Raw genomic sequence first — 12,295 nt, 5'->3', positions numbered from 1 at the left:
TGAAACTCATTCCTCAGTCTCAGACTAAGATGTAGGGTAGAAAACGCACACCAAGACACTGTGGTGCAGAGACATACACAGTGTGAGGTCTCGCAGTTCATTCTTAGAACTCGTGGATTACCGTAAGAGTCTTTATTTAGCTCAGCCAATCCTCATTATGCACACATAGGCACACCAGTTGTATGTCAGTGTGTGTTTGTTTCGGGTTATGGTACCACAACACGGCAGCATGGATTACAACCCGTGATATGGCTAATATGGCAACATAGCTAACATCCATAAACGGATGAGATTATGTATGTAAATTGATATTTATTATGAGCTGGAGAAAATGGCTCTTGGTTAGCGCTGTGTTCATGCTGCTAATAGAAATCTAAACTTGTAGCTGTGCCAGTGACATGATAATGTTATATAATCAAATCTCAGCCATCATGGATCCTGACTCTGTTTGTGTGTGTTTGGACACACAAACAGGACAATCAGGACAATCTTTAACAAAACATAGAGTATATTCAAATATGGGAGGGGGATGATTGGTTGAAATGATAAAAAATGAGAGAAGATTTGCTTTAACATAGACTAAATGACACTAAAGTGGGAAAATGGAGACTAAATCATATCTAAACATGTACAGTGGAAGGACTGATGTCACCCCAGCCATCATTAAAAACATCAGACATCTTTGGAGCAGCTGAAGTGTCGCTGTTACCATCTGGTGAAGCTGTACAGATGGACTGGGGTGTAATTAGTTCAACAAAGATCAAAGGAAGAGCTGCGATCATCACTGTGAACCAGCTAAAACACATTCATGGAGCACATCCACCTGCTGTTTATTTTCATTTTGTCCGGTTCGTTTTGTGCTAAGATCATCAGTTCCATCAGATCATCAGTGAGACATCCTACAACGCCACAGACAAAAAGCTGATAATGAAGACGTGTTAGGTGATGAGCCGTGTGCAGAACAGGGTGTGTGAGGTGTAGCAACCAACCACAACAGAAAAGAACAGGATCAGTGATTAGTAATAATCCGTTTACAGCACCCCAAGCATTAAAACCCCCAACCCCCCAACCAGCCTGTTGTCTGGACCCTGAGCAGCTTCATTGCTCAAACTCGTATATCGCTTCATTTATTGCACACTCATCTGACTCCCTACTGTTCTCTTCCTTCTTGTCATCCCTTTTCTCATCACCTTGCAGACTTGTGGTCTGGTTTAATTTATAGTTTGCTCTCTACCTATTTGAAACAAGCTCGAGGTCTATTGAATACAATGGCCTTCCACTCCCTCCATTATCACAGATGCCCGCCAATATTTGCTGCATTTCTTTCTGTATGAATGCACTCAGTTCTGTCCTTGTTGTTCAGATGCCAATGTCAGCAGGACACAAAACAATGTACAGCTACACTATGCTATGTTTAAGCGAGCAAGAACATATAAAACGAAATGTTCATCTGTTCTACTGCCACAGTGAGCACAACATATACAAAATCTACTAATGGATACATTTCTGTCATGTATTTCAAATGTATTTATGGCCTATTTGAAAAGATCTTGCAAAACACTTCATAAATGCCTGTCAGTGCCCTCTCAAAGTGTTACTACTTCTGTTTCAGCTAAACTTTTTGTGCCTACTTTTCAGCCGCATGCCATATCCTTTCTTTGTTGGAAAGAAAACAAACTGATGCCAAACTCAATCAAAGCATGAACAAAGGAAAAAAGAATAAACAATCTGTTCATTATTCATTGCAGATAGGCATGGCTGATGCAGAACCGTTCACAGTTCATGTCATCATACCATTATTTTAAGCTTGTGAGCAATGCTGACGTACAGTATATGGACAAAAGTATTGGCCCACACCTCTTAATCTTTGAATTTAGGGCTTTCATTCAAGTATATAAAATCAAGTACTAAGTACTTAGCCATGCAGTCTATAAACATATCTGAAAACATGGGTCATTCTAAAGAGCTCACTTAAGCATTACAGAGAGTCAGTTTGTGAAATTTCTTCCCACCTAGATATTTCACAATCAACTGTAAGTGGCATTAATGCAAGGTGGAAGCACAGTAACTCACTTAAAGTCACACAGTGGGGTGCTTGAGTGCTGAGGTGCATAGTGTGAAAAAGTCACCAGAGCCCACGGACATTAACATCAGCACAAAAAGTGTGCACTGGGTGCTTCACATCATAAGTGTCCATGGTTGAGCAGTAGCTTCTGTAGGTGTAATGCATGATTAGTGATTATAGCTTTATTAGTTTCAAGCCATGGACCATTCATGTGTCTTTAGTGTCTTTATCTTTATTTCTGCTTATTAGATTTTATTTATTTTTTTTTTTACATTTTCAATACAAAAACTCAGTTGTCTTTTGCTATCAGCTGTGGTATGTTAGATATAGAGAATGAAAATCTTGAGTGTTCACAAGAAGAACGTGAGTCTGAAATTGAGAAATCACATGAGTCAAACCTTTTCAAAACCCGAATCTTTTGGTTTTTCTCAAAACAGAAAAACTGTGAATCGGTATTTGGGTTACGCCTAGGTTCATCTTATCTGTATCATTACTGTCAAAGTACGTTGTACCTTCTGTTATATTTTTTACTGATGCAATAGTCAGGACTCTTTATTTCTGGAAACTTCTCTGTTTGAGTATCTGAACTGGCAGCCAGGGAGAGATGACAAAGCATAATTCTCTCTCTTTCTCTCTCTGCATTGTCAGCGTGTGTCCCCCCCTTATGTGAGTCTGTGTGTGTGTGTGTGTGTGTGGGTGGGTGGCTGGGTTCTTGCACCAACATTTGGTATGTGCATCAGGTCTTTCTCCTGCCTGAATATTTTCAAAGCTGTCTGGTGCAGCTCTGCAGTGAGCACTTTGCCTCCTCACTTAATCAAAATTTAATCAGAGCAGTTAAATCAGGGCAGAAAATCTTGCAGACATGTGTCTAAGAATAAGTTCACCTCCCTTTTAATAGCATATAATAAGCTATTTAATGAAGGGTGTAGGAAAGTTAGTGAATCAGGAAGTACAGAGGATTAGTAAAAAGGAAGAGGGGGCAGCTATGAAGAGAATAAAGATTGGAAAGGTGTTTGGTCTTCGAAACATTGCTGCAGAAGTATGCAGATGTCTAGGAGCAATGGCAGTGGACTGTTTAACCAGAATGTTTAATACAATCCTGGAGAGTGAGATGAAGCCTGAGGAAAGGAGATGAAGTCTACAGGAACCAATTTTCAAGAACACGGTGATGTGCAGAGCTGTAGTAACTACAGAGTAATAAAACTAATGAGCCATAACATGAGGATATGGGAAAGAGTTGTTAAAGCTAGATCAAGAAGAGAGGTGATGACCAGTGTGCAGCAGCATGGCTTCATCCAGAGAAAGAGCACTACAGACGTGATATTTGGTTTGAATGGAGAAGATCATAAGGAGTTGCAGTGTGTTTTTGTAGATCTAGAGAAAGCACATGATGGGGTACTGTATGAGGAAGTCAGGCATGACAGAGAAGCATGTGAGGGTGGTGCAGGACATGTATGAGGACAGTGAGACAGTAGTGAGGTGTAAGGTAGAAGTGACAGATTGATTGAAGGTGGGGTTGGTTTGCATCAAAGCAGAGAGCCTAGAGAGGTGGAGGCATGCTGTTGAATATGGAGCTGTCAGTCAGGAGGAAAATAAGAATACCACAGAGAAGACTCTTAGATGTAGTAAAGGAGAGCATGCAGATTCTTTACATGACAGTGTGAGGTAGCGTGACATAAGCAGCATGGAAGGTGATAGGAAGACAGCATCTGCAGACTGTTCAAGTTTCTTTTAAGTATTCTTTATTTTCTGGCGTCGCCTTTCAACAATTATTTCACAAAAACATAAGAACCTCTCAGTCAAAATCTCACCTGCTTTATATAGAATTCTACTCACACCTGGATCTCATTAACCTCCACCATTGGGAAAACAGGGTAGACTAAATAACATAGTCTAGACAAAGAAACAGGAATAAAATCATTTTTCCACTTAACAAACTCATTCACCCAACTAAACAGTTTGAAAAGTCAATATCTTCACTTACTCTGACTCATGGGGTTATTTTAAATGAAATAAACAATTTTACACAAAAGAAACACCCCTTCATTTGGTTACACCCAATTGACATGATCAGTGACATCATATCCTATAAAATCAGGAAGTACTGGGGCGGCCATTCCCACATACCTGTTTTACACATAGGACCTGTCCAGAGGAACACACAATGGTAAGTATAACCAAACTACATAAAGAAATGAAAGATTCAAATCAATTAATGATGAAGTGACATTTAGCTTTAAGTACATTTGCACAGATGAAATGAATATAACCAATGCTACCACAAACAGACCCGGGATAATATGTAGAGCCAAGGTTACATGTGCTGTGTTTACATTAAAGCATTATGATAGACTATAGGATAACAGAACACAGAATAACAATATACACAAGTGACAAATGGCAAATGACTTCTGTCCTAGCCACTTTGTCACAGACAGAAGCGGATGTAAGTGATGGGGTGAGATGGAGACAGGCAATCCACTGTAGTTAAAAGAAGAAGAAGAAGAAGACGACAATAAGCTGTTTAAAGTTATCACAAGGTTAAAGCACTCTGTGAGAGAGCCTTTGACAGATGAGGAGAACTCTTTGTTGCTGTGTTGCAGACCTGGTGTCAGCCACCAATACCACCAACGTGAACATCCCTCAGATGGCTGACACACTGTTTGAGCGATCCACCAACGCCAGCTGGGTGGTCGTCTTCAAGGCCCTCGTCACCACACACCACATGTGTGTCTATGGCAATGAGGTTAGTGAACAGTAAACAGACCATTCAACATGTGAAGCAGTTTGGTTTAAGCTTGAATCTCTTCTAATCAGGAAAAAAGATAAATAGAAATGCTGAATAGTATATATTATAGTATACTTTGATATAGTAAAGTTTTTTTTTCTAATTGCTGACAAAAACAGTCACCCCTTTGAAATAAATAATAAATGTCTGGTGTGGTGTGAAGTTACCACTTTAGAGAGCTGAAATTGGTCTTTCAAGGCATTTGCAGGAAGCCTGATGTTTCACAAATAAATAGAGGCTTTGACCACAAGTTAGTGGAATGGGTCCACTGTGCATTACTCCTGTAAAAGCTATTAACCCTCTCAGGCTCAAATTAAACGTTTTGTTGCTAATGCACAACCAAGTCCTGTAGTGGTACTTCTGAGTAAAAAAAAACCTCATAAAATATGTATGTGGGGTAATCAGGTTGTTAGTGCTTAACTGTTGCAAATCGGCAACGCCTGCCTGGAGAGGGTTAAATGATGTAATAAAAGCTTGAAAAGCACAACAAAGAAAGCCCTTACTAGAGATGTCAATGCTGTGTTGTTGGCTGTAGTTTTCAGCTTTGACTTCTACAGGATTGTTCACTGGGTTTTCTTTCTCTTTCTCAGAGGTTCATTCAGTACTTGGCATCCAGGACATCCTTGTTCAACCTCAGCAACTTTATTGACAAAACCGGATCACATGGTAAGACGACAGTCTGATCAACTGTAATATTCTCCCTTTGTATTGTTGTGTATCGTTCTTTGTAAATGGATAATCTGATAATAACCGCACATTACTGAACTTTCTCATCCTTTTCTCCTTAGGTTACAGATTTTAGAGAAGAACCTACATTAAGTTAGGAAAAATAGGAACTAACAGGAAAATAACAAATATCACATATCAGCTACAATCCCAGCAGCCGATCTCAGTGCTGATGGATCAGCCGCTACCCTTCCACATATACATTCAATCTAGGGTGTTGTTTAATTTGTTGCACGCTTTTCAAACCACCTCCTTTCCTGCTCCACCATTCATACTCGCTCGGACTTAATCGGTGTCAACTAATGAGATCCATAATTTGTTGGACAAGGATAGAATTTTTGTAGTTTCATTTCTACACAACCAGACAATCTAAGTGAAATGCAGACTTGAAGAATTACAGCCCTTTAAATACACAGCTCCCCCATTTTCAGAGATTTAAAATGAATTGGACAAACTAACATAATTTTAAATATAAGGACTGTTTTTAATACTGGATGGAAATCCTTCCCAGTTTATGGTTGCTGAAGTTTAGAACCCATGGACATCACCTAACGCTGTATTTGTTCCATTGCAAGGTGGCTGCTAAGCCTTTACTGCAGCCACCTTTATTGCAGGGTCTTTCCATGTATGGTTTTATTCAGTAACTGAAAAGTCAGGTGACTGACTTGGCCTTTGAAGAATATTTTATTTTTTTGCCTTGACAAACTGTTGCATTGCTTTTGTATTTTGGGTCATTATCCAGTCCTAAAAATATAATTCTGGCCTTTCTGGTTTTGAGTGAAACCAGTGATTTGCACCTTGTTATAAGCCATCTTCCATTCATGAATGCATCTCTTGATAATGATATGTCTACTTCCTTAAGAGTGTCCTTTTTCTTAACTATGGAAAAAATGCTGTCATCATGCATTTTGTTGTCTTCTGATGTATTTTGGACCTTTTAGAGTTGCTTAACTGGCCAATGCATTTTTTCCTTTTAAGAATGTACCAGATCACTGATTTGACCCTCACAAAAGTGTATTTTTAGCCAAATGACGACCTCACTAACTTGCACTGACATCCCTTTGGGCCCCTATAATTGCAGTGAAAAGCTATGAAACCTTATTATATCAAATTTTGTGTCTTGTGACTTCATTTGTCATGAAATAATAAGATGACAGGTCTCACTTGAATTGGCAGATTCACTTTAGTCTCTGCAAATGGGGGCTACATAAAAAAAAATCGCTAAAATTCCTAAATGCAAACCCTTTGAATGAACCCTCTCAGGTTTATAATCATTTGCATTATATTTTTGTTTGATGTGGTACATTACCACTGTGGTAATGTACAGAGGCTACAAAATTGTGTGTTCAGCAAATTATGGACCAAACTGTCTCAGCTACACATGGAGAAATTGTGATTCCTGTTATATTGACTGCTTTAGGGATACACTGTTTACTGCAGGTTCTAAAATATATTTTCCCACTAGGACAAAAAGAGATCAATGCATGAAGTGAGCTGTTGAGAAACAAATGACAAATAATAGAAATAATCAAGAAACAAATACGAGCAGACAGCAAGAAGCCTATTAGCTTTTTGTTCAACAATCATTTCATTTTGATTTCATTTTGTGTAGGCTATGACATGTCTACATTCATCAGGCGGTATGGACGATACCTGAATGAGAAAGCCTTTGCTTACCGCCAGATGGCATTTGACTTCACCAGAGTCAAGAAAGGGTACGGTAAACTCGGTGTGCATGCAGTCATAGCAACACTTGTTTGGCCATTAGCATTTTCTTTTACATGCTTTTACTTAGCGTGTGGTTAAAACCTGTAGCTCTTCTTTTATGTAAAATACTCTCTCTGTTGTGTTACCTCAGCGCTGATGGAGTGATGAGAACCATGACCACTGAGAAGCTGCTGAAAGGCATGCCTGTTCTGCAGACACAGATCGACACACTCCTGGAGTTTGATGTGCGTCTTTGCTTTGATTTGCACACTTTTCCTTCTTTTTCTTCTTATTTATTTATTTGGATGAACAGAACCTCAGACAGCCCTACTTATCTCTGTCCTGTCTCCTCTCAGGTTCATCCCAAGGAGCTGAACAATGGGATCATCAATGCTGCATTTCTGCTTCTCTTCAAGGATTTGGTGAAACTGTTTGCATCCTACAATGATGGGATCATCAACCTATTAGGTTAGTAGTCCGCTTAAAGTGAATAGATTGCAGGGTTGTTGTTTTTTTTTTCATTTCACCGATGATAATCAAAAAAGATGGACAAGGTGTTTGTCAGTCAGCAAACTTCTTGTTTTTGTGTGTAGAGAAATTCTTCAAAATGAAGAAGAGTGAATGCAAGGAGGCCTTGGAGATCTACAAGCGTTTCCTGACCAGGGTGACAAAGATTGGAGAATTCATGAAGCTGGCTGAGGTAGCCTCAGCGGTCCTTTTTCTTTTGACTCACATAGTGACTGTAAAAACTGAGTTTGTGCAGTGTGATAATATTGTTTTTTAAATATATATATATTTCTTTTCTTTAACAGACAGTTGGAGTTGACAAAAATGACATTCCCGACATCAACTATGTAAGTTACATATCACAACTCTCAGGGTTTTTTAATCCCCACTTTGCAAGCGATGGGATCAAGAATATATCCATCTCCTCTCACACACACATGCATACACAGAAGCCCATGTCTCACCCACCACCATCTCCCCACCCAGTGTCTCCACCCAGGGGTAGTGGTGGATCTAGCAGACTCGGATGACGAGGACTGCCCCTTTAAACCTCTCGAGGAACCGGTAACCACAGAAACAAAGGGGTTATTTTGGCTGAGTGCCTGTTTACAGGATGAAGTGTTGGCACGTTGACCTTTCTTTAATTTGACAAACAAGTCACGCAAAACACACAAATCCTTCTCGTGTTTGTGTGTGCATAGACACATGCATGCGACTATTGCAGTGGGATTTTCTCTCACTCTTGTTTCTGGCGATTAAACCTCGGCTGGAATGTATCTGAGGAGATGATTTAAGATTTGAGTTGCGATTCCAGTTTGAATTTTCTTTGTTCTGCTCAGGCTCCCAGCAGTATCCTAGAATCTCTGGAAACCCACATGAACGGCCTGGAGGATATAAAAGGTGGAAAGAAGGGGTAAGACGTAACATTTCTTTGCAACGTCATAGTAAAAACATTAGGATAACTCTTTCTATCTCCCGCTTTTGTTTTCACGAGTAGCCAATAGAAATATCGGTAGAAACAGGTTTTGTATTTCTACAGTTTCCTTTAACCCCTCCTCTCTTTTACTCTCCTTTACGTTGATTTGGAAACACCAGTGAAGGGTGAGCATATGTGTTATGTTTCGTTTGCAGTTTACTAACTATTTAGATGTATTTACTGTCCCACCTCTCGCCCCACCCTCCCCCAGGTAATAAATGTGCACATTATTCACATGTGAATTATGAACTGGATCAATCGAATAGTTCACATGTGGAAATGTGTGTGTCGGTGTGATTACATGCGTGACCTCTGGGAGACACATGTTTTGGTAAACAGCAGATCACCATGTGTACTGTCATACGCTAATATGCAATGTGAATCGCTATATGAAGGGTTTCATTCCCAAGTCAAACTGAAAATGAAATAAAAGCTGGCAAAATCAGACTGATTTAACAAATCTTATGCGCTGGATTTTATTCTTGTTTTCATACTTGATTATATATTATGGTACTTTGGAAATGAACTCTTCATATGATCACATATGATGCAGTCTATCTTAAATGTTTGTTTGAATCCCCGATATTGAGTTTAAAATGATCTGTAAAATTGAGCTTTTGTCAAGCAGTTTGTTTTAAGCACATCACTTATACCTCCTCTTGTTCTTCCACTTTCAGGTCTCCAACAAAGGTAAGATGCACATTTAAAGTAGTCTGTTTTTTTCTTTAGCCTTTTATATTTTGAATCAGCACTGAAAGGGGGCTTGTCTGTCTACTTTCCAGGGATCTCCTACAAACAATGTGTCTCCAACGTCAACTCCAGCCAAATCTTCAAATGCTGTTCCCACATTGCAGCCTCCTCCTGGGGACAGTGCTGGCAGCGCTGCTGCTTCAGCTGCTCCTGAACCGGCCGAAGAGTAGGTTCCTATTTCTAGTAAATACCCCGACAATACAACCTTTCAAAAAACATTGGATTTTGTTAACATCTATAAAATACCATATACTTACAGTGTATCTGTATTGTCAGTATTGCCAAAAGTAATCACCACCCATCAGAATCAATCAATCCAATTCCAGCGCGATAACATGATACGATGCCACCTGTGCAACATGTCCAGTGTGAAATTTCCTCTCTATGAAATATTCCACAGTCAGCTGTAAGTGGTATTGGAAGTGATTGGGAACAACAGAATTCTAATAGACAGACAGAAATCACGAATTGTGATTTTTTTTTTTTGGTGTCTGCTTGCCCAGTTTAGTTTCTCATTTCATTTACTTCACATGTATAATTTGGATGATGGGTAAATGATCTCAGAAGCAAGACATTTCCCACGATGTTGTCTCCACTTTCTTTTAGTGCTAGGTAACAAAATGTCACTACAACAGTGCTATTTTAACCTCACCCAGCTGATTAAGTGCAAGTAAACTATTGATCATGTGCAGCAGAAAACTTTCACTCAGAAAAGTGTGGTTAAAACTTTATCATCTTCCAGTTCATTGCTAGATCTGGATCCACTGGCCTCTACTGGCCCTTCAGCACCATCAGCTGGCCCCACATCTTGGGGAGGTAAGTGGCCCTCCTTCCTTTAGAACAGCTGCTGGCTCGTCTGATATCATGCACATGGTTTTCGTCGTAGTCATTGTTAGAAAGAACGACAGGTAATCTAGTCCTTTTAGTGAACACGTAACAGTCTATTTTCATTGGAGTTGACTAGAGAATCAAATCAAAGCTCCAGAATAAGACATATCTTCTCCCTGTTTCTTTGTTTTCTGCCTCCGTAGATCTTCTTGGATCAGGTGAGTGCAACTCCTCTTTACTTCACCTGTAGGATCTGGTCCAGACTAGTCCATTCTTAAAACCTCCTCCAGGTTGCCTTGATTTTCCTGGTTTTCTTGCTGTAATATGAAATTGAAGCAACCTGGAGGCAATATATTGTTTCTCTATTTAGAAAATATAAAAATAGACAACATTGCAGCAGTGTCACATGGTTACTTCCCTGTTTGTCTCCTCGAGCTGTTCTCTTAGTCTGAGTACTCTCTTTGTTTCTCTCTGCCTTCTCCCTCCCCTCCCTCCACATACTCCATTGTCTGTTTTTGGTTTATAATGGGGGCTGTTTTGGTTGATTGCTTTTTAATATTTATTTCTTGGTTATGACTGGACAATGCTGGATCATTTGGTGACTTTTAATTTGTTTAAAAATACGGGTTTTTCTTCTTTTTTTTGGCCACTTCTAAATGATCTTTATTGGGCTTTATTTGGATTGACCTTTCTTTTGGCTTTTTTTTCCTTCACTCTCCCAACGGTGACTCCACTGGCTATTTTGGTTCCTCTTTTGTGGTTTATTTTGCCTCCTTTCTATGGGGATTTCAAACACCCCTGCTGGTATTGGAAGAAATGGGCGATTCCTTGCTATCTGAACCCACCCTCGCAGCTGAGCCCACCCCCTCCCTTGCAGCGGCATCGCCCACACCTGCAGCAGCAGAACCTGGAGTCTCTCTAGCTCCTCCCACTAGCACAGCAGCTGCCACCTCCCCTGGTGCCGCCAATGTGGATCTGTTGGGAGGTCAGTGGGCTTCCAGAAAATTCTCTACGAAGGAATCACTCTGGGAAGCTCAACTGTAAAACCCATCACACGATATGATAACACAGACGACTGCATGCTCAAACACGTACAGTATGTAGACAGAACTTTGCTGAATTATGGCAGTTGTTGTCTGTCCACTGCAAGCAAAGTTGTATCATCAAAAACTCTCACTGCGTACTGGATTGATGCACATCCCTATCAACTGCCTTAAAATTATAGCCCCACATTATTTAGTTATATTTAAACAGACTAAATACATTTGATTATGGATTAACCATGTCAAAATATACACACTTAATAGCTTAAAATGCTACTCAATATTTAGAAAAACTTATCACTTGAATTTTCACTTTTCATTTCCTAATGCCACATTTCATGACAGTGTAGTAGTCCCTGCCTCTGTTAGCATCTTTTTGACTTTGATGCCCTAAAAACAGCAATTTATTAACAAGATGCTGATTGTAATTTTGGCCGGTATTGATATTACTCAGCGTTAAAAGAACGTGAAAAGAAAGAAATGCTTCCATGCAGGTTGTGTAGAAAAGATGGTTTGTGAACTATGGTTTGCCATTTTGGAGGTTACTATGTTCATTTTCTTGTGACGTTGTTCATTTTCATGTGAGGGTAGAGTTGGGGGAACTATCAGCTACCCTGCAGCAATGCTGACTTATTTCACAAGATTAATCTGTAACTTATCACTGTCTATACTTCAGCAGGGTTATTAAAAGTGTTTCTTAGTGAGGAGACTCAATAGGTGTGCCTCTTGCTTTGGGCTCACAGAGTGTGCACATTAGTGACAGGAACACATATTGGGTGAACATGAAGGGTCTAACTACAAGGTGAAGATTGCAAAGTTTCTTCTGATAGAAACTCTACAAGATTTACAAGAAACTGTAAATCCAGACAGCGTTACCACCACAGGCCAAAGACAAAAAAGCCGGC

General features: G+C 39.7%; 1 protein-coding gene across 6 annotated transcripts in view; it reads left to right on the top strand.

Moving 5' to 3' along the window:
• LOC102790294 (clathrin coat assembly protein AP180-like) overlaps positions 1-12,295 on the top strand; it is a 31,386-nt gene that overhangs the window by 7,254 nt on the left and 11,837 nt on the right. For 5 of the 6 annotated variants that reach the window (XM_006797227.3, XM_087851841.1, XM_087851840.1 and 2 more), the window contains exons 3-15: positions 4,669-4,811; positions 5,444-5,519; positions 7,192-7,294; positions 7,438-7,531; positions 7,643-7,754; positions 7,880-7,986; positions 8,099-8,140; positions 8,633-8,706; positions 9,447-9,459; positions 9,552-9,685; positions 10,262-10,335; positions 10,551-10,565; positions 11,162-11,332. In XM_006797227.3, the coding sequence (XP_006797290.2) occupies positions 4,669-4,811; positions 5,444-5,519; positions 7,192-7,294; positions 7,438-7,531; positions 7,643-7,754; positions 7,880-7,986; positions 8,099-8,140; positions 8,633-8,706; positions 9,447-9,459; positions 9,552-9,685; positions 10,262-10,335; positions 10,551-10,565; positions 11,162-11,332 (1,158 nt within the window). The remainder of the gene's footprint in view (positions 1-4,668; positions 4,812-5,443; positions 5,520-7,191; positions 7,295-7,437; positions 7,532-7,642; positions 7,755-7,879; positions 7,987-8,098; positions 8,141-8,632; positions 8,707-9,446; positions 9,460-9,551; positions 9,686-10,261; positions 10,336-10,550; positions 10,566-11,161; positions 11,333-12,295) is intronic. The other variant, XM_087851844.1, reaches the window with a different exon arrangement.

Source organism: Neolamprologus brichardi, chromosome 15, assembly GCF_056152115.1.
Source record: "Neolamprologus brichardi isolate AB-2024 chromosome 15, ASM5615211v1, whole genome shotgun sequence".
Taxonomy (NCBI): domain Eukaryota; kingdom Metazoa; phylum Chordata; class Actinopteri; order Cichliformes; family Cichlidae; genus Neolamprologus; species Neolamprologus brichardi.
Note: the sequence above shows the minus strand (reverse complement) of the source record. Positions and strands in the feature narration are given on the sequence as shown.